The sequence below is a fragment of the Pipistrellus kuhlii genome, unplaced genomic scaffold, assembly GCF_014108245.1.
Source record: "Pipistrellus kuhlii isolate mPipKuh1 unplaced genomic scaffold, mPipKuh1.p scaffold_m20_p_14, whole genome shotgun sequence".
Classification (NCBI taxonomy): domain Eukaryota; kingdom Metazoa; phylum Chordata; class Mammalia; order Chiroptera; family Vespertilionidae; genus Pipistrellus; species Pipistrellus kuhlii.
This window is the reverse complement of record NW_023425449.1, coordinates 35477381-35504296: the sequence shown is the minus strand read 5'-3', so window position 1 is coordinate 35504296 and position 26916 is coordinate 35477381. Positions and strand designations below refer to the sequence as shown.

The following is a 26916-nucleotide window of genomic DNA, read 5'->3' as shown; positions in this document are numbered from 1 at the left end:
GCCCAATCAAAAAACCCTCCTCCACAGCCTCCGTGAGCCCTAAAATTCCTTCTGCAGGACCAAACCCCTGGAAAAAGACAGGCCTCAGGAGGCTCATATGAACATGCAAGTGGGAGATGAGGCAACCCCGTGTGCCTGTGAGCTAACGAGGGACAGAGACTACAGTGTGAGTGGTGCCCCCTGAAGGTGTTCAACTCTGAGGCCGAAGTAAAGCGATCCCGTTTGTGAAGCCCTGGAGATTCAGTGGGTGAATCTGGGGGCCAGAAAGAGAAAAGAAGGGGAGCCTGGTGCACTTTGAGGCCAGCCAAGCAGTGCGAGCTGTTGGCACAAAGCACTTGGAACCAGGATAAAGCCCAACACAATGAAAGCTGGGTGGTGATTAAAGAAATTCTTGGGCTACTCAGAATCTTGGCAGATTGGGTCAGCGCTTCAATTGCCTCTGAATTCCCAACTGCCCACTGGCCTCCTCTCAAATCCACCCCAGCAGGCTTTCCTCTGGGTTAGAGAGTCAAATGACCACCTCCGCAGCCTCCTCTGCACCTGTCACCAACATGCTTCCCCTCCAGTAACACCCACCCACACACACTCTAGGCGCCAACCCATCTGCCTTTGCAGATTCTCTTAGACTTTGTCTCCCTCTCACCTGGGAAATGTCTACTTGTCTTTCAGGACAGTTGCTATATCATCTATAATATAGAGAGAGACTGAGATGATAAATGGAGGGAGGGAGGGAAGAAGGGAAGGAAGGAGACATAGAATATACAGTGTAGACTATATACTATAGCATATGTATACTATAATTTTGGTATAGTATAATTGGCTTCTCCAATCCCTTAATTATTCCATCTGGTTCAGGAAATGAGGATTATCTCAATGGACCAGGCGCTGTGCTAAGGATCCAAAGGTCTCTGTAAAAGTGGCCCCTTGTTAATGTCTCCCTCATATGAGCCCTGTAACTCGCAGTGTTCATCAGGCTCACTTGAGGCACTTTGGACAATGTTTTTGCCCAGCTCCTCCCTGTAGACATTCTGATTTACTGTGTTTCATCAAATCTAAGATGTCACTGGCTATCTGAAGTTCATTCAATGTACAACTAAGAAAAAAATGCTTGCCCTAGCCAGTTTTGCTCAGTGGATAGAGCATCGGCCTGCAGACTGAAGGATCCTCTGTTTGATTCTGGTCAAGGGCAAATGCTGGGGTTGTGGGCTTGATTCCACTGATCAGTGGTTCTCTCTCATCATTGATGTTTCTATCTTTCTTTCTACCTCTCCCTTCCTCTCTAAAATCAATAAAAATATATTTTTAAAATGCTTCAAATTAAATTATGACACATCTCCTTTTTATCACATTGATTATAAGAAGTATGTAAAAGAAGCACTGATAGGGGAGGTAGAAGAGGGTAAGGTGAGAGGGTAAAGGGGTGATAAATGGTGATGGAAAGAGATTTGATTTAGGGTAGAGAACCTACAATACAACATACAGAGATATATTATATACCTGAAACCAATATTTATTAACTAATGTCAGCCCAAAAAATAAATTAAGAAATAAAAATAAAAGAAGCATTGGTTTCTGTGATATTGAAATGTGGGGGGAAATTGTACCTTAGAATCAACTAATAATAATAATTGGTCTAAGCATCAGTGTGCTTTAAATGAGTCCCAGATGATTCTATTAAGGATCATGCCCTACTACCTTTGCCATACACCTTATTATTCAGCCATTCTTTCATTCATTCAATAAGCATGCTTTGATGGACACAGACAACAGGGGGGTGAGAGCATGAGTGGTGGGATGGGGGGGGCGGCAATGGGAGGATAAGGACACATATGTAATACTTTAATCAACAAAGAAATTTTAAAAAATTAAAAAGGAAGCATGCTTTGGACACTTACTAAGCTGCAGATGTTGTATAGTGTAATATATAGAGATGTTAATATGGCCTGGTTCCCACCTCAAAGAGCCTACAGTATGGCACAGAATAGGTAAGTGAGACACTTATTTTCTGTCTCCCTCACTAGACTATGAATTTTCCTTGAGTTACATGGCTCTGTTCCTAACAGATGAGGAGAGAGTATGCAGGCCTTCTGTCTAACAGATGAAGAGCCTCGTCTCTGTTCGCTCTAGTGCCTGGCTCCTCCATATATCAGAAGACCAGGGGCAATATTACCGTTTCCAGCTGAGAAGCAACTGGACCTTTAACAGTAATAAAGACAAGGAAAGAGAGATGTTCTTGACTAGAAATAGCTGAAAAAGCAAAACCCCGTTGTGGACAGTCAGGGGAAAGAAAGAGAGGTCACAGCATTAAAATAAAAAGTGGAACACAGGAGGAAAAGAAGGGTAAGCTGCGGAGGTGGCAGGTAGAAGATATGACATTAGAGATGAGAAGCAGTCAAAAGCCACAAAAATTACCTGCAGCAAAAGGTGACATTAGACAAGAGATTTGGTAACAAAAGGCAGGGTGGGGAGAAGGAGGCGAGGAGAGTAGAATAGGTAGCAGCTTAAGAGCAATAACATCTCTTGTCAGGAATTAGAAGAACAAGTGAAGTCCCACCCCCAGAAGTCACTCTTTTACTAATTAGAAGAGCAATTGATTCATTTAAGATTAATGATTATTTTCTATTGTTAACATGGCCAGCCAACCCCATTGAAAGCTTTGGGGCTTGCAGGCTTAAGACAGAGACATACAGGAGGTCCCCTTTGAGAACCTGCTGGGGACACCAGGACCTGCACTGTGTCCATGTGACAGCTCAATGTCTGGATAGATGTCGTCTCTCCTGATGTTACTCATCACTAGAAAATCACACTCCCTGCGTACACGTTACCTGGAAACCTTTCACTGAGTTTGCCATACATGTCTACTCTTGACAGTTTACACCTACCTCCACTCAAAAGTACTGAGTTTAAAATACAGCCGTGGATAATCCAAAAGGAAGTAAAGAGTAGATTCCTGCCTCTAAATCACATTCTAATTCATGCATCGTTCTTATTCCTTTGGTAACCTATTACGTGGATGATCCAAGTATAGAACCAATCCAGGAGGCTTCCACACTAAACCCACATTAGCAAACAGCTGCCTGAAATACTCAAAATTCCACCCATAAAGGGAACAGAGGAAAGGCAAACCCTATTCCAATACACAAACCTAGTCAATAACGCATCTAATAAGATCCTAAGGTTATTTTTCTAAAACCTAGTAAGCATCCCAGACTCCTTGATTTGAGCAGGGACAACCATCCCATGACAAGTGTGTATTGAAGGCCTGTGTTTGGGCCTAATCCTGTGCTTCATCTGTGAGAAATGAGTAGTTAGGCTATGCAGTCCCTTCCCATCCAGAATTTGCATATCATCGTTACCTCATCATATACCCATTTATCATTTATTGAGTTCCTACTTTGTGCCAGGCGCTGAGATAAAACCTCATACTACAGTGGGAGAAAGACACACATAAACATATCGTTGCTACTATGAGAGAATTCCAGATGCCAAATTCATGTTGTCTGACCTGGATGAGCACAGGTGTTCATGGGACCAATAGGAGTCCTTTGGCCAAAGGACTCATTATCGGGTAATACAGAACAGGAGCTGGAAAGCTAGGCAAGGAACTGGATTATTAATAACTTTCAGGCTATGTCAGAGTTCTGATTCCTTCTGGCAGTGGGAATGACTGAAGGTTTTTAAGCCGAGGGGTGACATACTCTATGCTCTCTGGGCAATAGTAAAGGTGATGGATTGAAAGACATGAATCTGGATCCATAGGGACCTGTTGGAAGGCCAAGTGAAGGAAGGCAAAGGCTTGAATAAGACAGTGGAGCCAGGGATGAAAAAGAGATCCAAAGGCGTGCATAAGAATAGAATTGACAGAATTCAGGAGCTGGATGATGAGCTTCTAAAAGAAAGGGAAGAATCAGGAGGGGATTGGGCAATTGCTTAGGAGCTTATTTATAGAAACAGGAGCAGGAGTGAGCTGGAACAGAAGGGAGAGGCAGGTAAAAGGTAGCACTGCAGATATGCTGACGTTGAGATGTCTCTGAGACATCCAAGGTTATATCTCTAATATCCATCTGGTGCTAAGAAAAAAATATCCGAGGCAGAGATACCTGTTCTATGTCCAAAGATGTAACTAAGGAGACAGGACAGTATGTACACATGGAAACGATTAACAAACAAAGAAGTGTGGAACATTTTTTGTGCTGAATTGCCTTAAATGGGGTAATCATGGGTTCAGAGTTCACAGAACAGGGAGAAGTGTGTTAGCTGGCTCAATAGGGGAGGGAGCTTGGCCCTGAGAGATGAATAGAATTCAGAAAAGTAGAGGAAGGGCATTTCAATGGTCAGAACCTGCACCAGCCAAGTCAAAAGGCGGAAGGAGAAGCTTAAGCTAAAGAGCATGGGAATCTTGAGTGAAAAGTCAGGGCAGGGCAGATTCCTGCCTGAAAAATCAGGAAGAAGAATGAGTACTTGCCCTAACCAGTTTGGCTCAGTGGATAGAGCATCGGCCTGCGACTCAAGGGTCCCAGGTTCAATTCTGGTCAAAAGCATTTACCTTGGTTGTGAGCACATACCCAGTAGGGAGTGTGCAGAGTCAGCTAATTGATTTTTTTTTTCCTCATCAATGTTTCTAACTCTCTATCCCTCTCCCTTCCTCTCTATAAAAAATCAATAAAATATATAAAATAAAATAAAAAGAATGAGTGCTTGTCTCGATAGAAAACAAAAAGCTACAACAGATTTTTGGAGAGAAGAATATCATGATGAAAGTGTTTAACCATCCAATCCAAATGTAGTTTATATGGGGATAGAAATCATCTTATTGGTATTTATGTCTGTGCCCAACACAAAGTTATCATCTCTTCAATAAAGCCCTTAGATTGCCTAAATTTATATAGAGGATTCTTAAAAAGGAAACTTTATAAAAGATAGACCAAGGTGAAGAAGCAGAATAACAGTGAAATTTCACAATGCCAAGTATCATTACAATACATGACTCTGCTAACGAATATTTCTATGTTTTGCAGATGGTCTGTGATAACAGTGTTGTGTTGAGCAGCTTAAAATGTGTCTACTGTCTTGAGAAATCCCGTTGAACACATGCTTTCCTCTATCCTCAACCACCCAGGTCACTATCTATGGTGAATCTGAAATATTTATGAGCTACCCAAAATCTTGGGTTAAGATAGAAAGATAGGAACAGAAATCCTTTTTTTTTTTTTCTTTCTAACTGACAATTATGTCAAAAATCTGATAAAGAATTTTCATGTCATTCCTGGGTAGGAGAATTAGCATAGGAGTCATAGTTTGAATAATAGGGACCTGATTTCTTACTCTGAGTTTATGTGAGTTGAGCACACTGACACAATACCTCTACCTACCACCATGGCCACCACCTCCACAGCACCCCACAGAAGACATGTGGTGAGGGTGGTCATTTGGGATTGGCTCAGGAATGCATACATAATACTGGCAGAAACTGTTTGCTGCCCACACTGTCCACCACTTCTTCCTTGCTAATTGAACGGATTTTGTTTAGCTATTGGGTGACCTGAGAGACATCCATGGGCTCACACCTAGCCTCCACGAAGAAAGCTGAAAGCTACCAAGATATGTGTATTTCCCTTGAAAAGGTTAGGTAAAGAGTGAGCATGTGATATAATTCACCCATGAGATATGTCTGTCCCTTCAGTGGCTTCAGTAGAGATTTTCTGCAGTGTGTGTGTGTATGTGTGTGTGTGTGTGTGTGTGTGTGTGTGTGTGCGCGCGCGCGTGTGTTCCAATAAAATCTGCATAGCCCTAGCCAGTGGTTATAAAACTGAAGGGTCTCAGATTCAATTCCAGGTCAAGGGCATATACCTGGGTTGCAGATTCAATCCCTGGCCCAGGTCAGAAGGTAGCCAATTGATGTGTCTCTCTCACATCAATATTTCTCTCTCTCTCTCTCTCTCTCTCTCTCTCTCTCTCTCTCTCTTTCTCTCTTCCCTCCCTCCCTTCCACTCTCTAAAAATCGATGGAAAAAAATATCCTCAGGTGAGGATTAATAACAAAAACAAATAATCCGCATTCTTAAAAAGAGACACAAAGCAAGGACTTATTCTTTCCTATCTTTGGGCATTGTCATAAGAAGATGTGATGCCGGGAGCTGGGTCAACCATCTGAGTCAAGAGAGGCATGGGGAAGCCGCCTCGGTGCCCTGCCATGACTAATGCCCCGAGTTCACCGGCTCTGGAGCTGCCTCTACCTCCAGGCTTCTTGCTAGGTGAGAGATGTAAGCCCCTTTTATCCAGTTTTGCATTATTTGTGGATAAAACATCCTAAACTGATTCAGGCTCAAACCTGGCACTTGCTGCCATGCTTGGAAGTGGCAGTTGTCCTCCCATTGATGGCATGAGCCCCATGTGTTGTGACCCTGCAGCTCGCTCCAGCCTCGTTGTGTGGGCACCTGCATCCAGTGTTCCATGAAGTCACCCCCAAATCTTTCATTTTCATGAAGCAAAATTCCCTCCTTTTTGCTCTTTGAGGGGTTTTTCTTCCACTTGTAATTTAAAGAGACCTACACAAATTTAGGCAAAGAGAGAGAAAAACAAACTGCCTGAAATATGGGAACCTTAGGTGTCTGGTCCACAGCAGGCGCTCAATAAATAATGGGGGACCGTCAACCTAAGCTTTCTGCACTTCTTTTATACCTCAGTCAAGACATCATCGTGGAGAAAACGTTGAGCGAGATCCAGTATTGTCCAACGCCCTCCACCTCCCCAATCTCGAATGTTCCATGACTTGAAATAAAATCTGTATCGAAGCATCTGCAGCTGTCCCCAAAGCAAGAAAGAAGAGAAAATGAAGCAAGGTGGCCAGTGAATATGGCCTTTCCTTCCTTCCCTTCCTACTTTATGGAAAGGGTTTTTTTAAGTATTAGGTCATTTTCATATAAATTATCCCCAGCTCTCTCACCCTCAGTTTCTGCCAGATGACTAGGAACAATTCCCAGCATTGTGTCAGTGATGATCGCAGGCCACATCTGGCTCCGTCCTCAGTTGTAGCGTCTGGGTTTATACGCTAACGTCTGTCTGATCCACAGGCTTTGAGTCCTGGAGACTAGGAGCAGGCTTCCCTGCGGAGCACTCAGTGCCTACTGCAGCGTCTTACATGGTGAAGGCTCCTAGCGGCATTCGCTGATGGACTAATCAATGTTTCCCAAACTTTTGACATATATGTACCCCTTCTATAATTTTCGTAACGCTGAGTACCCCTCGTACTCATGAGAACGTAGAATTAGGCGCAGCTGAGCACGGTGCAGTACATATCCCCACCAAACTCCGGTGCAACGCTACCCCCACCAAATTCTTCCCGTACCCCTGGGGGTACGCGTACCACACTTTGGGAAACACTGGACTAAGTGAATGAATTCAGCCTCGGTCTCCCTTCATGGACATGAGAAAGCAGGGGTGTCCTTTCAAGATGAGCCACGCCACAGAGCCCAAACCCGATCCTTCCCCTCTCTCGGGAGCAGCTCTTCGCTGCAAGCCGCAGGAGCTCACCCTGGTTAGGAAAGGAGTTTATTTAAGAGCTAGTTGGTAGCACAGAAGGAGCCAGGAGGGCTAGAGAACAGACCTCGCTTTCTATAAACAAAGCCCCATTTCAGACCACAGATCTGGCCAGATAAGGAAGCCGCCTCCATGCTGAGCCCTGGAGGGAAGCGCTGCCATGGCCACCAGGGCCACCAGAAGCGCAGGCTCATGCTTCCTCATGCTCCTCCCGTCTGAACGGCAGGCTCACACCAACGCCTGTGAAAGAAAAGAGCCACATGCTAACCTGACAAGCTCAGGGAAGGCCTGAGTGGCAGTCTTGCAAACTCAGAGACCTAAGATAACCACAAAAGATGGTTTGAAAATTAAATATTTTAACTACAAACAGGTTATAGTGGATAGTTATTTCCTAGGCCGATATTTTCCCTGACAAAGATCAACTTTGATCCTCTTTACTGAGCCCATTTGCCTTTTTGCCTCTAAGATAACATATCTGTGAGATGTCTGGGTAACTTGTAACTTCTTTTTTTCTGGAGCCCCTGGGGAACAACCAAATGTGGTGGGCGCCAGGGCAGATGCCTCAACTTCCTTCGTTATCATGTTAATTGTTCCTGCACTCACCTAAGTCCATCATTTTACTTTTTATCCAATCCTATGGGTTTCCCACCGCTTTGCTTTCTCCGCCTCCTTACTCCATCACCAATGAATTTCATGTAACTCACCTACATCCCTTTCCTTTGTTTTCAGTGTATAAATATAGAAATGTAACCAGCCATTCTTTGGAGCATTCTCAACCCGTTGAGGTTCTGCTTCCCGGCATATGTTGACAGTTGGCTCAAATAAACACACTAAAATTCTTTACAGGTTTCAATGGTTTTTGTTTTTCGTTTTTTGGTGTTTTTTTGTTTTTGTTTTTGTTTTTTCGTTAACATGCCTCTGCCTGGCAGCTTCTGGGTCCATCCCCGTATCCCTGCAGCAAAGGGGCCCGGAGCCTGAGCCCACTGCTCTGCCGGGCGGGGACGGCTCCTTGTGAGAGGCTCCCACACACACAGAAAGGCCTCCCAGAGGAGGACGGATGGGCCTGAGCCTGGCGCATGCTCACCACTTTGGACTCAGACCCTCAGGCAGGAAGTCATCTGTGTGAGTTGCATGCCACCTGGCCGAGGCCCCCAAGAGGGCACCACCTGACTCCATCCCTCTGAGCCGGAGCGTCGGGCTCTTCCCCTGGCTGGGCCCCCCGGCTGGCCCAGGGAAGGAAGGACCCTGGAAGGGATGTGAGAAAGGTATGGGGGTTTAAGAACCATCTCCAATGATTGGTTGAAGGCGAATGCTAAGGGATTTGTGGCCATTGTCTCACGCCTTTGGGGGCAGGTAGACACTCCCTTCACTCCACACCAAAGCGATGAACTGGAGAGAAGGCTCTTTGGCTGGCTGGCCCCGCGCCCACCCAGCTCCGTGTCGCTCTTCCTCTCCATGCGCCCCCTTGTCCTCTGACAACATTTTCAAATCCGCTGGCTCTTCCATTTTTGAAAACTTCTCAATTGAGATACAAGGTCTTTTTTTTTTTAATTTCTTTATTGATTAAGGTGTTACATATGTGTCCTTATTCCCCATTACCCTTCCCACCCCCCCCATCATGCCCTCACCCCCCTGTTGTCTAATACAAGGTCTTTTTATGTCTCAGTTTCCCAAGTGTTTATTCGGGTAGATTTCTCAAAACTCCTCGAACAAAACAATGGCAGACTTTACAAAAGCTTAAATTATCTCCACTCCCTGCCTGCGTGGGCCTAGAACCCTGTCTCACGGTTGCTGCAAAGGCTTCTTTCTCTCTGGAAAGTGAAAGACATGTAGACCCAGCGAGCCACACAGTCCCTACGATGGCGCTCTAACCAGCAAAGCAACATTTGCCCTCAGGCCACGCACATACCGTAATTACTGCTCATGTGACAATGAGCCTCCGCGGAAAGCCGTGAGAAAAACCACTTCAAAACAGAACCCCTACCTTGCCAACACTGCCCAGACGCTTACTGATGCGTACACGCCATTTACATGCACTGCCCTCCCCTAAAGAACTAATGGTTCACAAATTGCTGCAAGAATCAATCGTGTGGACAAGGTGACAACACGGAATTGAAAAGTGCTGTCAACTCCGTATCTGTCTGCAAAATACTCTCGATCATCAGTACTTCCTGGTTTCATTATTTCTCCCGGCACCCACTCTAGGGACGCTAAGTGTGTTTTGATGACATGCCGCGGTGAGGACATGGCCCAGTATCGTTTCCTCATGCCTTTTCATGGGAGGCAGCTGTTGCCATGGCGAGACGTAGGTGTGAGTCGTTGCTCTGTCTCTTGCTATCTGTTAGACGTTGGGTACATTATTTTACCTCCTTAACACTCCATTTTTCTATCTTAGCCCTGATGTACCTCAGGATGCTTTGAGAGGGCCAACCTGAAGGCATTAACAAGCAAGAATGCAATGCATGTTAGTATATGTAGCATATACTCAAAGGACACATCTCCACTTGAATTCGGAGGTAGGGATAGATATTACTTGGCAGATATACTGATGGACTTCATTTCCATCGGGCTAAATGCTTTACCACAGACCAGGAGGAGATCAGATCAGGACCCCACACTGAAAATATGCTGAAACCTATCTCCCCCGTTTCCAATTCCTATAAATTACAAGAAAAAAATGTAAGTTTCACTAGAAAATAAAACTTAGTGCCCTTCATAGGCCAGAAATTAGAGAAGTTCCTGAAAAATTCAAGGCGGATGAGTTCATGATAAGGGGGGAGGTGGTGGGGAATAATAGCTTTTAAAGCAATGGAAGAGGACGGATGGAGAGGGTGAAAATCATGCCTGTGGGATCAGATGAGAGACGGCAGATGAAAAGAATGAGAAAAGATCTGGCTTCAACCAGAAGGGTGATTGATGGAGGCAGAGGCACTGGGAAGCTTGAGCCCTTTGCGCCAAGGTGGGAGCGGCGCACAGCCAGAGAGAGGCGGTGCCTGGGCCCGGGCCTGGGAACAGGACTTTCTGCCTCCATCACCCACAGGCCACGGCCACAGCTCCGCCTGGAGCCTGGAGACAGGCCAGGTGATCGGGTCCAGCAGAGATGGACTAACCCAGGAGCACGGGTCCCAGGGGAGCATGCAAACCCCGCACATACTGAAGGGAACGTAGCCCTCGGGATGAAGGCACCACAGCCATCACGTGGATAAACCAGCATCCAAAGAAGCAAAGGTGAGGTAAGAAACAAACAGAACTTTAGAAGATGTAAGTGCCGTACGTACAGTTAACATCCTCAGAGGAGCGAGAGGGGAGAATGGCTCCTTTTCACTAAAACCGGTTATTACAAACAACAACTGGGAAACTTGGAAAGAAAAATTGTGGTTATTGGAGAAAACAGAGTTAACACAATAAATGTGCAGAATAACAGGAAATATATCATTGAAGAATGATTGCTCAGTTAGAAGGTACAACTGAGGGTTTCTCCTGAAACATCGATCTCAAAGGACAAATAAATGATAAATGTTAAAAAAAATTAAATTTCAGCCAAAACCGGTTTGGTTCAGTGGTAGAGCGTCGGTCTGCAGATTGAAGGGTCCCAGGTTCGATTCCGGTCAAGGGCATGTACCTTAGTTGCGGGCACATCCCCAGTAGGGGGTATGCAAGAGGCAGCTGGTCAATGTTTCTCTCTCATTGGCATTTTTCTAGCTCTCTATCTCTCTCCCTTCCTCTCTGTAAAAAATCAATAAAATATATTTTTTTTAAAAATTAAATTTCAAAAGAAAAGAGAGAACAGAGAGAAGAAATACTCACAGATTAACGAGAAAGAAAAAGATTTTCAGAAAAGATTTTAAAATCCTCATAATAAATGGATTCAGTAAATGTCCAGCAGGATGAGAGAAGATAGACCAACACTCAGGCACACCAAGATGACATTCTGTGGCTAGGGGTGGAGATTAGCTACAAAGAAATAAGGATCAAGGTCTTATGAGTTTTCTCACAGAAAATACTGAATGCAAAAATCCACTGAACCAGTATTTTCCATTTTACATGGTAAATAATTATGATTTTGAAAATCTATATTCAGTCCCAGGGTCAAGAAGAAATAAAGCTATTTTAGACATGCAAGAATATAGGAAGTCTCCCACCTACATTTTACAAGCTGAAAGAATATTTTAAAAATCAGTCCTGACCAAAAACTAACCAACCAAGCCCTGGCTGGTGTTTCTCAGGGGTTAAAGTGTCAGCCTGCAAACTGAAGTATCATGGGTTCTATTCTGGATCAAGGGCTCATACCTGGGTTGCAGGTTCAATTGCCAGCCCAGTCAGGGTACATGCAGGAGGCAGCTAATCGATGTGTCTCTCTCACATCAATGTTTCTCTCTCTCTCTCTCTCTCTCTCTCTCTCTCTCTCTCTCTCTCTCTCTCTCTCTCTTTCTCTCTCTCCCCCCTCTTCCTCTCCCTCCTTCCCTTCCACCCTCTTTAAATATCAATGGGGAAAATATCCTTTGATGAGGATTAACTAAAAATAACAAACAACCTAATTTAAGAGAAAAAGGTGATGCATTCAAAAAGAAGAGCTAAAAACCCTTACTGTTAAGTGACAGTTTCAAATTATCTTGACATGAAAGATGGTGTCCAGAGAAAGAGAGGAAAGTGGAATCATGGCAGGAAGATCCAGGACTGAAAAGAGGAAGTAAAAGTGGGCTTTTGTTCTTATCTGGTTTAGGGAACGGAAGTAGATATTAACTCATTCTAGATGTTGATTCTAAAAATATGCTTATAGGTAAGTGGTAAAAATCTTAATCACCAAAGGACATTTAAGAGTTCACTTCCACGTCAATGAAGGTGGGGAAATGAAACCTAGAAAACTCAATCTTCACCCAAAAATCAAAAATGGGATTAGAGTCCAGGGCAAGGAAGAGAAAGAAACTAAGGAAAAGAGAAGTGGAAATTAAGAATGTACACAAAAACCACAGTAAGTGTGAAAGTGCTATAAAGTCTATTAAAAAGCTCATGGCTTGTTTCTCTAGTCCAGCCAAATGCTTTTTATAATAAAAAGGGCCTTTAATTCAGGTAACAAAACAAAATTTACTCTCAAAAACAATACACAGGAACATTCCAACTGCTTATTCCACAAAGCCCAATAGGCACTTGGAGTCATCCAGAAGGTTATATATTTTTTATTATCATTATTATTTTCAGTATTTGAAAGCTATAAATGACAGTAAGATTCATTTTGTTTGTTCTTGCCCAAATGTCTCAAACCTCTTCTCTGGGACTTAATCTTCCTTTCCATCCTGAAAACACCCGTGGCCTAGGCATGTAAGCACCGTAATTAAAACTAAGTTTTTAACTTAGTTATGGCTCTGTGCGGCTCTATTGAGCTCCAACTGTAACCCCTGAAAAACAAACATTTTCAAAGTTTTAATACATTTTATTGATTTTTTACAGAGAGGAAGGGAGAGAGATAGAGAGCTAGAAACGTCGATGAGAGAGAAACATCGACCAGCTGCCTCCTGCACAGCCCCTACCGGGGATGTGGCCGCAACTAATGTACATGCCCTTGACCGGAATCGAACCCAGGACCCTTTAGTCAGCAGACCAACACTCCACCAATGAGCCAAATCGGTTTCGGCCATTTTCAAAGTTTTAAAATCAATTGATAAAGTAACATAGAATGCCTTTCTTTTCAGCAAAATAAAAGCTTGCTATGGGGTGAATGACAATAAAAATTCTGTTGTTCCACCAGGAATGGCCATCTTTAATTCAAGATCATTTTTTGCTTCACTTCCTAAGGTATATAAATGTCTAATCACTGTGCTGTGCACCTAAAGCTAGCATAATATTGTATGTCAGCTCTAACTGAAAAATACATTTTTGAAAAGATTTCTTTCTTTCCCTCCTAACCTGTAGCTAAATATTCATGACAAAGCGAGGGGTTTTATAAAATGCTTCCAGAGAAGGACTGAATCTGTGGAGATTTCTTCCCATAGCACCGAAGAAGGGAATTTATACCTTTAGGTTTACTAAGTATCTCTAGATGATGCTTGAATAACATAATGCATGTTAGATCACTATCTCCACCCCATTCCATTAACACAGAAATTCTTAGGGGAATGTTTTTACTTTTAAATTACCCTCTTGTTTAATGCTACGCTGCTATAAAAAAGAAGGAACTTTTACCATTTGCAACAGCATGGATGGAACTGGAGAGCATAAGTGAAATAAGCTAGCTGGAGAAAGATAAATATCACTCATAAGTGGGATATGTGGGATATAATGATCAACATAAACTGATGAACAAAAGTAGATCCAGAGACAAGGTGGCACTGAGCAGACCGTCCAACCTCAGGGAGAAGGGTGGGGAGATCCACCAAAGGACTTGTATGCATGCATATTAGCATGATCAATGGACACAGCCATTGGGGCAATGGGGGTTTGCCCTTAGGGGTGGGAGTGGCATTGGGGGATGTTAATGAAAAGGGGGAAGAAGACATGTAATATTTCAAACAATAAAAAAAAAATTACCCTCTTGTTTTACTCATAAAGATATGGTGTTTACATTGATTTTTTAAGAACAACACTAAAGTTTGGACTGCCCCAGTGGGGCTGAGAACCTTTGCATTTTAGAGCCATGCCATTCTCTAGATTGAGGGGCAAAATAATTCATTCTCCACCCATTTCTTATTGAGCTCTCCAGAGACTCAACTCCAATTCCCCAGAATTTGAAGCCCTGCTCAGAGATTGAATGTCATCCACACATTCTCAGAATGCTTGCCGAAGGGAGTTCAAGTCCTGATGCACTGGACAGTGTCTCCTTCACCCTTCCTTTTTCAGGCTTGATCTTTGCCTTCTATTCTGGTAACCCAACGTTCCCTAGGGCCTGTTACCATCCAGTTCCACAATCTACAAAACTTAGCCAGGCACAGAGCCATCTTTGAAATCAAAGCACACCACGCTCAGACCTACTCTAAACGCCAAACTTTGGATCTGCCGTTTGTTCTCTCTTCCCTTCCCTCCCGGGATCAAGGCCCAGATGGCATTCTTCATTGGTGCTGTGTCCTGCCCCTGACACAGAACAACAAAAGTTCTCATTTCCAAATATGGAAGCACGGGTTCAGAACTGAGGGTACTACGCCGTGTAAGGTCATAGATTTCTCAAGGCATTTCAAAGATTTGGATATCTGCTACCACAATTGATCATTCTTCAAGTTGATGTTATGTTGACTAAACTATAAATATTTTAGCAATAGATTCACTCATGTTTTAAAGACACTGCGCACTTACCCAAACACAGGTTCATTATCCGTAGACTATTTCAGGTAGCTTAGGCAACTTCCTTTTACAGTAGTAAGGAAGTAGAAAAAAGTTAGAGATGGGATAGATTTTTTTAAAATATACTTTATTGATTTTTTACAGAGAGAAAAGAAGAGGGATAGAGAGTTAGAAACATTGATGAGATCGATCAGCTGCCTCCTACATACCTCCTACTGGGGATGTGCCCGCATCCAAGGTTCATGCCTTGACCAGAATCAAACCTGGGACCTTTCAGTCCACAGGCCGACATACAGTTACCATCCATTGAGCCAAACCAGTCAGGAAGATGGGATAGATTTGCATTAGTATCTTACTCATAAAAGTGAGGAGGTGAAACCTTTTATTTTATTTTATTTTTTGGAAGTTACTAAGCAAGAAACCCAAATAGACTAGGAATTTGAATGATGAGAATCCAATAGCAGAATAAAAGCTAATTCTCATTTATGTGCCCCTAAGCAGAATTATTTACTAGTTCATGGAGAGGTGGGGGGAAAAGGGAGGGAGAGGAAGGGAGGGAAGGAAAGAGGGAGGGAGAGACCTAAACAAGTCACACATGAAAGAAAAGATTTGAGTTTGGAGATAGAGATTTTGAGACCTAGTAGGAAAAAGGTGTGAAGTTACTGTGACAAATGGCACCATATGTAACTAACCCTGTTTCCAATCAAAATTTAAAACCAAAGCTATTTGCATGATCAATTATTGTTAAGAGACTGTGCAAGGCACCATAAGAGATACAAAGAACAGTATATTTTCTTACATAGATAATTCCTTTGCTTAAAAAAAATTTAGTAACTTCCTCTGCCAGGTTTAAAAGATGCCCATGACTAGGTCCCTGAGCATCTCCTTACATCCCATAACCAATGATGCCAAACTGTGTTAGGATTCTCTCATTTCACTTTTTCATATCTTTGCATATGCTGTTCAATAGCTTGTCCACCCATCCGGGAAGTATTATTCATCCTTCAAAACCTAGCTCAGTTACCTCCTCTTCTGACAGGTGTTATCTCCTAGTTGGTGTGACAAACGAGCCTTCAGCAAACCATGCCCTCTTTGCCACCAATGACTCTCCATTTGAAATGCAACTTCTGGCACTCTGGCCAGTGTGTCTTCAGTCCTGTGCACCAAAAGTTTACCAGGTTCAATTCTAGCCAGGGCACATGCCCAGGTTGCAAGCTCAATTCCCAGTAGAAGGCGTGCAGGAGTCAGCTGATCAATGTTTTCCTCTCACATCACATCAGAGTTTCTCCCTGTCCCTTCCTTTGTCTCTAAAAATCCATTTTTAAATCCTTTTTTAAAAAATAAAAGGAATGCAGCTTCTGTCTTATTCCCAAGCCCTGATGGAGAGTGAATGCCAGACCATGGGACATCAAGAGGCACAGCGATTTTGGACTATCATGACCTGGGTGTTTATTTGATTCACCAAATTATAAAACCTACTGTGCACAGCGGCACATTGAGTTACATTGGAAACAGTACAAGCCTCAGTGTGTTTGGGAGGCATATCTCTTCCTCAACCTGTGGTGTCATTGGATGTTCTCTGGGAGCAGTTAAAAGAGGGAGGAAATGCTTGGGCCTGATGGCAGACAGATCAGCAGTGTGTGTCTTGCAGGCCATGGGCACAACTTTGGAGCGTACATTTGCTTGTCCGCTTCATGAGAAGGAAAAATATGGTTGAGGTCCAGATCTGCACTGACACATGGGCAGGGGCTAACAGTGTTGGCTGGCTGGTCAGGGACTTGAAAAGAATAAAATTAGAAAACTGGTGACAGGGAAAAGCTATGTGAATGGACAAGATATGTGAATGGACTCTTGACAGGGACGTGAAGTATGAAGGTACTGACCACAAGGATCACTTTGTAGGAGGCTCTTCTTGATTAGGACAAAATGACCTATTCTGAGTGTCAGGCAGGCTCTTTCCGTGGCCTCGGCAGAGCTTGCTTGATGGGCTCATGTAAGAAGTGGCTCTATTGTCAGGGATGAGGTGTGTGTGGGCTCACCAAGCTTATCTAGCTTCCACACCTGTTGAGTGCCCAGCCTGCCAACACCAAAGCCCTGATATAATGTGATTTCCCGAAGTTCTAGCCAGTCCCCAGGAAGTAGGTAAGTTAGACTGGACTTCTTCCATGAGTGAAGGGGGTGTAAATTTGTCCTCATGCCAGACTCATATTCTGGGTGCAGATTTGCTTTCTCAGTCTGAAGTGCTTTTTCCAGCATCTCCATACATGGCCCTACAAAATGCTTTCATCCTTGTCATCAGTGTCCCACACAAACGCTCATTTGGAGAAAAAAAAATTAATTTTTAAATTCTTTCTTTAGGCAAAGGAAAAATAGCAATGAGTTCACATATATTTCATTCATTAGTTTTACCGTCATCTTGGCTTGTAAGAGAAAGATACGTATCACATCATCTCACTCATATGTGAAATCTAATGAACAAAATAAACTGAGGAACAAAATAGATCCAGAGACATAGAAGCACAAAACAGAGTGACAAATCTCAGAGGGAAAGCAGGGGTGGGGAAGTGGGTGGGGAGAGGTTAATTGGGGAACTTATATGCATATATGCATAGCCCATGGGCACAGACAATATTGTGGTGAAGGCCTGAGAGGGGTGGGGGCAGGGTGAAGTGAGTCAATGTGGGGGAAAAGAGAGGACATTTTTTAATAATTTAAAAAAAAAAAACTGTCTTGATAAAATGCCAGGATGGCCTGTTCAAAAATCAGCTATTGCATCAGCTGGAGCCACACACTGTGAGGTTGGGGTGCTATCCTACAGGATGTAGTAATATAAGCCTTAAACCAGCTTCTACTAGATAGTCCTGTCTCTCTAGAAGCCAGAGGGAGGAGGAGATAGAAGTATTCCCTCACGATTATATCTAGTGAGTTTTTCATCTTGTCCCCACACCACAAAGAAATTTTGTATCCTATCAACGTGACATTGAGCTCCATGAGTTTAGATGTCCCAGTGTTTGAGGAAAGCACACTTCTGGCAGGAAACACAATCACTCTTCTAATGAATTCTGACGCTCTCCTCTGGCCTTTTTAAAATTCTGGCGCCTCTGAGTCAACAGACAGAGGAAGAGGGTCACTCTAATGGCCAGGGTGATTGATCCCAATTACCAGGAGGAAATTGGATTGTAGTTACATAACAGAGGCACGAAGAACTGTGTTTGAAACACAGAGATCCCGTAGAGCATCTCTTAGTACTGTCTTGCCCAAATAGTCCAGGTCAATGGAAAACTGCAGCTACTCAATTAAGACAAAAATCCAAGGATGCAGGCCCACAGGAATGAAGGTTTGGGTTACCTCACTAGGTAAAGCACCATGTTCAGGTGAGATGTTAGCAGGGAAAGCATGGAATGGTTGCTGGACAAAAGTCAATTCAGTCTTGTGACAAGCTATGGCGGTAGAAAATGTAGCAGCTACATTTTATATTAATTATTTATTTTCCTCTTCTTCCCCTATATCCTTGTATATATGAAGAACAAGGGTGATTGCTAGTTTTATGAGAATATGACTGGACTGATGGCTTCGGTGCCAATGATTAACTGAAGGAGCTGATGGGACCGTGTTACCTGTGTTGGGACACAAACATTTACTGAGTGAAGGACAAGAGTTGATATAGAGAGGCAAGAAGAACAGAGTGAGTTAGATATCTTCTTTTGCCCTCCACACCTACTCTCCACTCTCCTCCACCCCATTCTCCTCTCCCAGAAGTTGACCTCTAATGACTAGATCAGTAAATATCCTTGCCTCCTGATCTCTGGTTGAGGGACATCAGGAGAAGATCCAAGGACAGAAGTAGAAGGAGGATGGGGTATTTATTTCCTCCACCCATCTCCCTCTCTGTAAAGTGCCCCAGTCCTCCCATTTCTCTCTCTCTCTCTCTCTCTCTCTCTCTCTCTCTCTCTCTCTCTCTCTCTCTCTCTCTCTCTCTCCCCTCCCCCCCCACTGTCTCTGTAGGTTCCAGTAACTGTTCCCATCAACCCTTCAGAAGCCCTGCAAAGCTAGCCCCTAGATCCTGCACTATCCCTGGTGAGTTCCCTGTACTCTGACCTGTAATAGTCTCTTTAGTATATTCCCTTCCATTCATCCTGTGGATGGACTATCTGTTTGCTACTGTAACACTGACAGACAAGCATCCTTCTTACCAACTAAGTTAGGAGTTCCCTGAGGGCAATCTGTGCCTTAGCCATTGTCATATCCTCCAGAGCTTAACCAGTGCCTGGTTTATAATAGGTGCTTATTGAACACTTGCTGATTGAATGAACGATGAAGTACAAACACCTATCATACAAGTCAGATTATGAATCATAACAGCAGAAGTCATTGCACAAAAAGGAGAGACAGTGGGTTTAAAAACCAGTCTACACAGAGCTGACCCAGAGAAAGGGGAACTTTTTTGGTAATTATCCAGCTCATTAATTAATTGGGGTACCTCTTGTGATATGCACAAAGATATGGTAGATTCTAGCAGGTGATCTTGCATAAGAAAAAATGTGACCTAAGTACTTTGGGAAGTAAGAGAAAATATTTTTATCTGCTTTGGAACAACAAAGAAAACTTCAGCTAGGACACATGTCATAATTACATTTACATAATTACATAATTACATTTACCATTACTATTCAGTTACTTACTTATAACATATTTTATTTTATTTTTTATTTTTTTAAATATATTTTATTGATTTTGTACAGAGAAGAAGGGATAGAAAGTTAGAAACATCGATGAGAGAGAGTCATCAACCAGCTACCTCTTGCACACCCCCTACTGGGGATATGCCCGCAACCAAGGTACATGCCCTTGACCAGAATCGAACCCGGGACCCTTCAGTCCCCAAGCCAACACTCTATCCATTGAGCCAAACCGGTCTTGGCTATAATATATTTTAAAATTTTGAATACCACCTAAACCAGTTTGGCTCAGTGGATAGAGCGTTGGCCTGGGGACTGAAGGGTCCCGGGTTCAATTCCGGTCAAGGGCATGTGCCTTGGTTGCGGGCACATCCCCAGTGGGAGGCCGGGGGGTGCAAGAGGGAGCTGATCGATGTTTCTAGCTTTCTATCCCTCTCTCTTCCTCTCTGTAAAAACACAATAAAATATTTTTTTTAATTGTGAATACCATATAAGGATGAAGTAGGATCTTTCTAGCCAAGTCTACATAACCTCAGACAAATAATAATGGGATTTTTTTCAACTCCGGTCCAATTAGTTGAGGCTAACTGTGTAGTGGGAGATGCTTCCCAATACTCAGCTGTATAAGTAAGGGGCTGAGCACATTTTTCATGTTCTAATTTGGCCACAGGTATAGAGACCAGGATTTACATAAAGCTTCAGTTCTCTCGGGTAAAGAAGGTAAATGATCCAAGACCAATACATGTTTTTCAGGTTGCTAAGTGAATCTCTAAATACTATGAGATAAATAATCAAAAACATAAATGGCAATGCCATATTCCAACCCACCTGATAAATAATGGTACAGAGAATGCCAAATGCTCTACTAAATTGCTATTAATAAGACGAATCAAAGATTAGCACCTGCTACAAGACTTCTCTTTATTTGGTAAATCAAAGTTCATTTCGATTACTTGCAGGAAATACTTGCGGGAAATACTGAATCTGATTTTGCAATGATATTTTAGAATCTTTGGGATAGACCCAAATACTCTGATATTAGCATTCGTGACATTCTCGGGTACTTAGTAAAAATTATAGGGTTTACGGTTTTGTGAAAGAATTGGTAAGCCTTCACGTTCACAAAGGAGAGTTTATTTTAAGATTTCCGGGCACAAGTGGATAACTCAATAGAGAACTCACACATTCTAATGGTTCTGTGTGACCAGTCCTTCAGCAAACAAGGGAGGCAGCTTTAGTTCCTCTGCTGCACTGGGTGCATTTAAACCACACCTGTCAGAAGGGTGTCTAGGGAATTCTGCAAGTTCTGACCTGCATCTCCTCATTTAGAATGAATGAGAGTTTGCTCCTACATCGTATTTGCCTCATGTTTCAGAACCTCTGACAGGGAGCAAAGCAAGCTTGCCATTTTGCCGGGCACTCCCAAAGAAAACGCCTCCTGTCACATTGTGCTACCCCAGGCTAACTTAGATTCAAATCCTGATATTCCTGTTATTTTAACCGTGTGGACTCTAAAATGCTCCGTTTCCCTGTTTATAAAATTGGGCTAACAATCACTATCTTACAGGGATATAAAAATGCATATAAAGTATCAGGAATCCTTTATAATAAAGAGGTAACATGCAAATTGACTCTCACACCCTCACAAGATGGCTGCCTATGACCAGGCTGGCAGGGGGGTTAGTGAGGGACAACCAAACGACTGAACAGCAGGGTGCATGGGGCAACAAGGCTGGCAGGGTGGGGCAGTAAGGGGTGACCAGGCCAGCACACAGAGGTAGTGAGGGGCCAGCGGGGGCCCAGTTAGGGGCAACCAGGCAGGCAGGCAGGTGAGTGATTAGGAGCCAGCAGTCCAGGATTATAAGACAGATGTCTGACTGCCAGACATCCCCCAAGAGGTCCAGAATTGGAGAGGGTGCAGGCTGGGCTGAGGGAAACAACCCCCTCCCCATGCACAAATTTTGTGCACCAGGCCTCTAGTATAAAATATCAGGAATATAAAAATGCATATAAAGTATCTATTGCAGTACCAGGTGTTTCGTTTTTTAAATATTTACTTCAGAGAGAGGAAAAGAGAGGGAGAGATAGAAACATCAATGATGAGAGAGAATCATCAATCAGCTGCCTCCTGCATGCCCCCTACTGGGGACCAAGCTTGAAACCTGGGCATGGGTCCTAACCAGGAATTGAACCATGACCTCCTGGTTCATAGGTCAACACTCAACTGGCCAGGCATTACCATATGTTTAATCAGTGGTGGCAGTAGAGGAGTCATCGTTTTTCTTATTGTTGTTATTACAAGCAGGACTTCTAAGATACCAATTTAATTGCAAAAACCTGCAGTGGTTAGGAAAGAAATTATTCAAAATTATTCAAAAAGTCAGGGTGGGGCTTTGGCGCTGGGAGTCTAGCGCGCGGCGCCGGTACTCGCAGTCGGGCGGCGGCAGCGGCTCAGCACAGCGCGCAGCGCACCCCGCGCCTCGGCCGCAGCGGCAGCAGCAGCGGAGGCTCCCCGTTGTCTCAGCCCCGCGCTGGTGCAGGCTCCCTCGGTCCTCCTGCGCGTCCTCCCTCCGTGTGCACCATGGCTGACCAACTGACTGAAGAACAGATTGCTGAATTCAAGGAAGCTTTCTCCCTATTTGACAAAGATGGCAATGAGACCATCACCACAAAGGAACTTGGCACCGTCATGAGGTCGCTGGGTCAGAACCCAACAGAAGCTGAATTGCAGGATATGATCAATGAAGTGGATGCTGATGGCAATGGCACCATTGACTTCCCAGAGTTTTTGACCATGATGGCCAGAAAAATGAAAGACACAGACAGCGAAGAAGAAATCCGCGAGGCATTCCGAGTCTTTGACAAGGATGGCAACGGGTACATCAGTGCGGCAGAGCTACGTCACGTCATGACAAACTTAGGAGAAAAACTAACAGACGAAGAAGTAGATGAAATGATCAGAGAAGCAGATATCGATGGAGACGGACAAGTCAACTATGAAGAATTCGTACAGATGATGACTGCAAAATGAAGACCTACTTTCAACTTGTTCCCCTCCTCTAGAAGAATCAAATTGAATCTTTTACTTACCTCTTGCAAAAAGAAAAAAAAAAATCATTTACTCATTCTGTTTCTATATAGCAAAACTGAATGTCAAAAAGTACCTTCTGTCCACACACACACACACAATCTGCATGTATTGGTTGGTGGTCCTGTCCCCTTAAAGATCAAGCTACACATCCGTTTTACAGTATACATCCTCGTACTACCTTAACGATATGGAAGCACTTAGCGGACTCCTTGCAGTTCCATTTGCTAATGATTAATAACACTGTGGGCTGGCCAGTTTTTCATGCATGCAGCTTGACAATTGAGCACAGTCAGGCCTTTGTATTAAAAAACGAAAACCGAAAAAAAAACACAAAATTCAAAGCCTATTCAAATGGGTTCTAGTTCAGTTTGTTTAGTAGAAATTGTCACCGTTGGTTTGCTGAAAAGCAAACGCATTTCAAATTGGTTTACCTCAGGATGTCATGTTTCTACATGGGTGAAGGATAAACTGTCTAGACGCAGCCCCACGTAGCAGGATGATAGTCCCTCTTGTACTTCCATGTGCCCTGACCCGCGGTGATGGTGAGGCATCCGGTGGCGTGCCCACGCACGTTGGTTTAGCGTTGCCTGCCTCGTGCTAGAGCGAAAAAATGGGGTGTCAGGCTGTCACCACTCACACAAAATTTTTAAAAAAAGAAACTCTTACCAAGGGAGCATCTTTGGACTCTCTGTTTTTAAAAACCTCCTGAACCGTGACTTGGAGCCAGCAGAGGTAGGCTGTGGCTGTGGACTTCAGCACAACCATCAACATTGCTGTTCAAGAAATCACAATTTAACGTCCATTCCAAGTTGTGTAAATGCTAGTCTTTTTATTTTATTTTTTTTTCCAATAAAAAGACCATTAACTTAAAAAAAAAAAAAAGTCAGGGTGATCACTAGTAAGTCAGTTATATTTTATTCAGTGATATGTACCTGGTGATATGATAGGATTTTTCTAGCCTTTTCACTATATAAAGCATGTGCCTATTAAAACAGCCAGAGAAACGGTGAGGGGAGAATTCAGGTGAGGCCTGGGAACCGAAGTCGCCTGCAGAGCACTGCAGAAATGGGTGTTTCTTTGCCGATGTTGGTCCAGGATTTATCATCCCCTGTGAGCCATTGCCAGTTTTCACTATTGCCTAAAATACTAGATCTCCATAAAATGATTTCTGTCTTTTTGCTGCTGTAATTGTTGCCGATGTTCACTGAGACATCATCTATAGCTCTTCTGTCAAATAAAGGAACAAAAGTCCAAATCCCTTGAGACAGCGGTCCACATATGTTTCAGGGGTCCTTCCGGCGAAACTAAAAATCCCAGAATTCCAGCCATGTGATAACATCAGTGTTGAAACACATTTGCATAAGGAATCGGAAATGCTTTCACAATGTGCTTACCATCCCACATTATCCACCATCCCCACCTTTCTTCTCCCCGCACCTTTTCTGAGATGAATCTAACAATATTAATTTGCCCTCCTCTTTCAAGGCATCCAATGTCTTTTTTCCTTGTTCGAATGATTTGATCTGAGAGATATGGCTTGGAAAAGCATCAGGAGTATCAGGTTTTATACCAAATTATGTGGGTGAAGGGCTTTGTTGCATTAGGGTTTTTTTGTTTGTTTGTTTGTTGGCTGATAGCAAACAAGTCTATCTGAAAACATGCTAAGCTCCAGCAGGTGCCCAGAGCTAATTTGGTTGGACCTATTTTTTTAAAAAAAGCACCAGCTAAGTTTTATAACTAGTCACACGAAATGGCTGTACCGTTTTTCTGTCTCCCAGAGGCCAGTTACGAAATGTTACTCTAAACATAAGGCCACAAACCAGCCACAGACTAAACAGATCTAAAATACCCAGATCCTACCCAGACAGTGTGGCTCAGTGGTTGAGCGTCAACCTATGAGCCAGAAGGCCATGGTTCAATTCCTGGTCAGGGCACACGCCCGGGTTGTGGGCTTGATCCCCAGTAGGGGGCAAGCAGGAGGCAGCTGATTAATGATTATTTCTCATTATTGGTGTTTCTATCTCTTTCTCCCTCTCCCTTCTTCTCTGAAACTATCACAAATAGATTTTTTTTAAATAAATAAATAATGCCCGGATTCTTAATTCTTCTCACTAATCCCTAGACACAAAGCACGTGGAGGTTTACACTTGAGTCTCCTCACCAGACATTCCTTCATGAATTCTCTGCATCTCCTGCCCGTCGTTTTCACTGAAATGTAACGAATTTGGCTCTGGCCGTCACGGATGATGTGAAATGCTTCCCGGCAGCCAGATTCACACAAGTTTGTGGATTCGGCCACCGGCCCACGCACCTGCATGGCTCCGGGCTCCCCGGTGGATACTGACGCTGCCTGTGACACCTCGTGGCAGCCCGCCCACGGGCATTCTCCTAACTCTCCCAGGTTCAACGCCAGCATCGATGCGGTGTCTGAAGAACCCTCAGCTTGAATCTCTCTGATGCGGGCAACTCAGCCTGGCCTTTCCTTCCTCAAATACAGAAGTTCTACTTGGAGTAAGATACAAAGGTTGGATTCTTGGTGTGTTCGTTTTTGGTTGTTTTTATCTCTATACATACAAGTACAGAAATCACGAGTTGACTGCCTGGAGTCAAAATATGTTTGTCCTACGACTGAGGCAGCCGGTGCCAGGGGAGGAGCAGGGGTTTTGGTGCCAGGTGTACCTGGATTTGAATTCTGGAAAGTCCTTCTAGCACTAGTGAAATCTTGGGCAAGTTACTCAGCTTCTCGGACAAAAATAGAGTAAATAGCCGAAACCGGTTTGGCTCAGTGGATAGAACTTCGGCCTGCTGACACAGGGTCCTGGCAGGTCCCAAAACTTAATTCCCAGATATGTGGTCTCAAAAAATGCTGCCCAGTGTCTCAGTGTAAAAAGAAAAAAAAGGGTTTAAAGCATCATAGGAATTTTCTTGTTTCCCTTGACCCTCACAATCACACTGTACTGTAGACAAAACACGAGTTATTTTTATAAGGAGTGTGAAGTTGGAACATGCCCACTGCTAAGAGGTGGCACAAGAAGGGAGGCCCAGGTCACCCAACTCCTCATCCTAAACTTGCTGAGTCGCCTTGCCCTCAGAGGCGTGGGAACACTGTCTGTCTGGCTCGGCACCGGAAGCAAAAAGGGACTTCTATCAACATTTGGATGAATGGCCGAAACCAGTTTGGCTCAGTGGATAGAGCGTCAGCCTGCGGACTGAAAGGTCCCAGATTCGATTCCAGTCAAGGGCATGTACCTTGGTTGCAGGCACATCCCCAGTAGGGGTTGTGCAGGAGGCAGCTGATCGATGTTTCTCTCTCATCGATTTTTCTAGCTCTCTGTCCCTCTCTCTCCTTTCCTCTCTGTAAAATAATCAATAAAATATATTTTGGATGAATGGATGGTACCACAAAGGACAGTGGGAGCTGCGTGCTCTAGTTTTCTGTGAGCTCTGACTCTTACGTTGGGAGTGAATTTCCCAGCAAATTCAGCTCAAATAACCCACTCATGTTTGTCCCGCTGGGCCAGTCTGTCATGGGGCCGCACGCCACAGAGCTAACTGATCCAGGTCAAAGCACCCAGAAGGCTTCTGAGGAAGAAACTTCTCGATCGATAAGGGGAGGATGCCCAAGACAACCTCAAAAATCAAGGGAAAGGCCACAAAATTAACGTGCCCCCACCTTCGGCCTTCACCCGGGAGGCATCTCCGGTTAGTTGCTCTCCGCAGCTGACCCATGAAAATGTGTAAATGTGATTTCCGAAAAGCATGAATGTGATGAAATCCTTTGGTCAGCTCAGAAGTCAGACTCATTGTGCCTCAAAAGTTGGAGCGTGAAAGCGGGTAAAGAAGGCAAACTGACAGCAGGCCTGTCAGAGGAGAACTGCCTTAAGCAACACTAGGGTGATGACAGGAGATGTGGCATGTCTTTGTTGCCACGTCTGTCCAAACAGTCAACAAAAACCCCTCGAATCAAATAGATTCCTCCTTCCTTAAAATCCCTTTGAGTAGTTCACGTTATTATTTTTATGGGTTAGAGCAGATCGATGAATCAGGTGGACCTGGCCCACCTTTTTCAAAGCATCCTTACTTAGACTAGTACAGGCTGGTTCTCCACAATTGCATTGCTGGTCACTCCAGTCCTGGATTATCATTCTTCTTTAATGTGGCAAGGTGGCCTCTCAAAACTTAGGCCATCTTGTTATTGGGTCACATTTCTGTTCCAGATTTTCATCTACATTCAGGGGCAAAACCTTTGATAGCGAAGATAAAGACCCCTACAAAATGGGAGGGGGAGAAGTGTGTTTGAAGCCTTGGTTTAAGTTCTAGGAAATGTCCCATGTCT

The 26916-nt window shown here is 43.8% G+C and overlaps 1 protein-coding gene across 1 annotated transcript; it reads left to right on the top strand.

The window, feature by feature from the left end:
* Window positions 1-21899: 21899 nt before the first annotated feature.
* LOC118718374 (calmodulin-1-like) lies at window positions 21900-23227 on the top strand. The gene has a single exon (XM_036437161.2). The coding sequence runs from the start codon at window positions 22071-22073 to the stop codon at window positions 22518-22520; it is 450 nt and encodes a 149-aa protein (XP_036293054.1). The 5' UTR covers window positions 21900-22070; the 3' UTR covers window positions 22521-23227.
* The last annotated feature ends 3689 nt before the right edge of the window (window positions 23228-26916 follow it).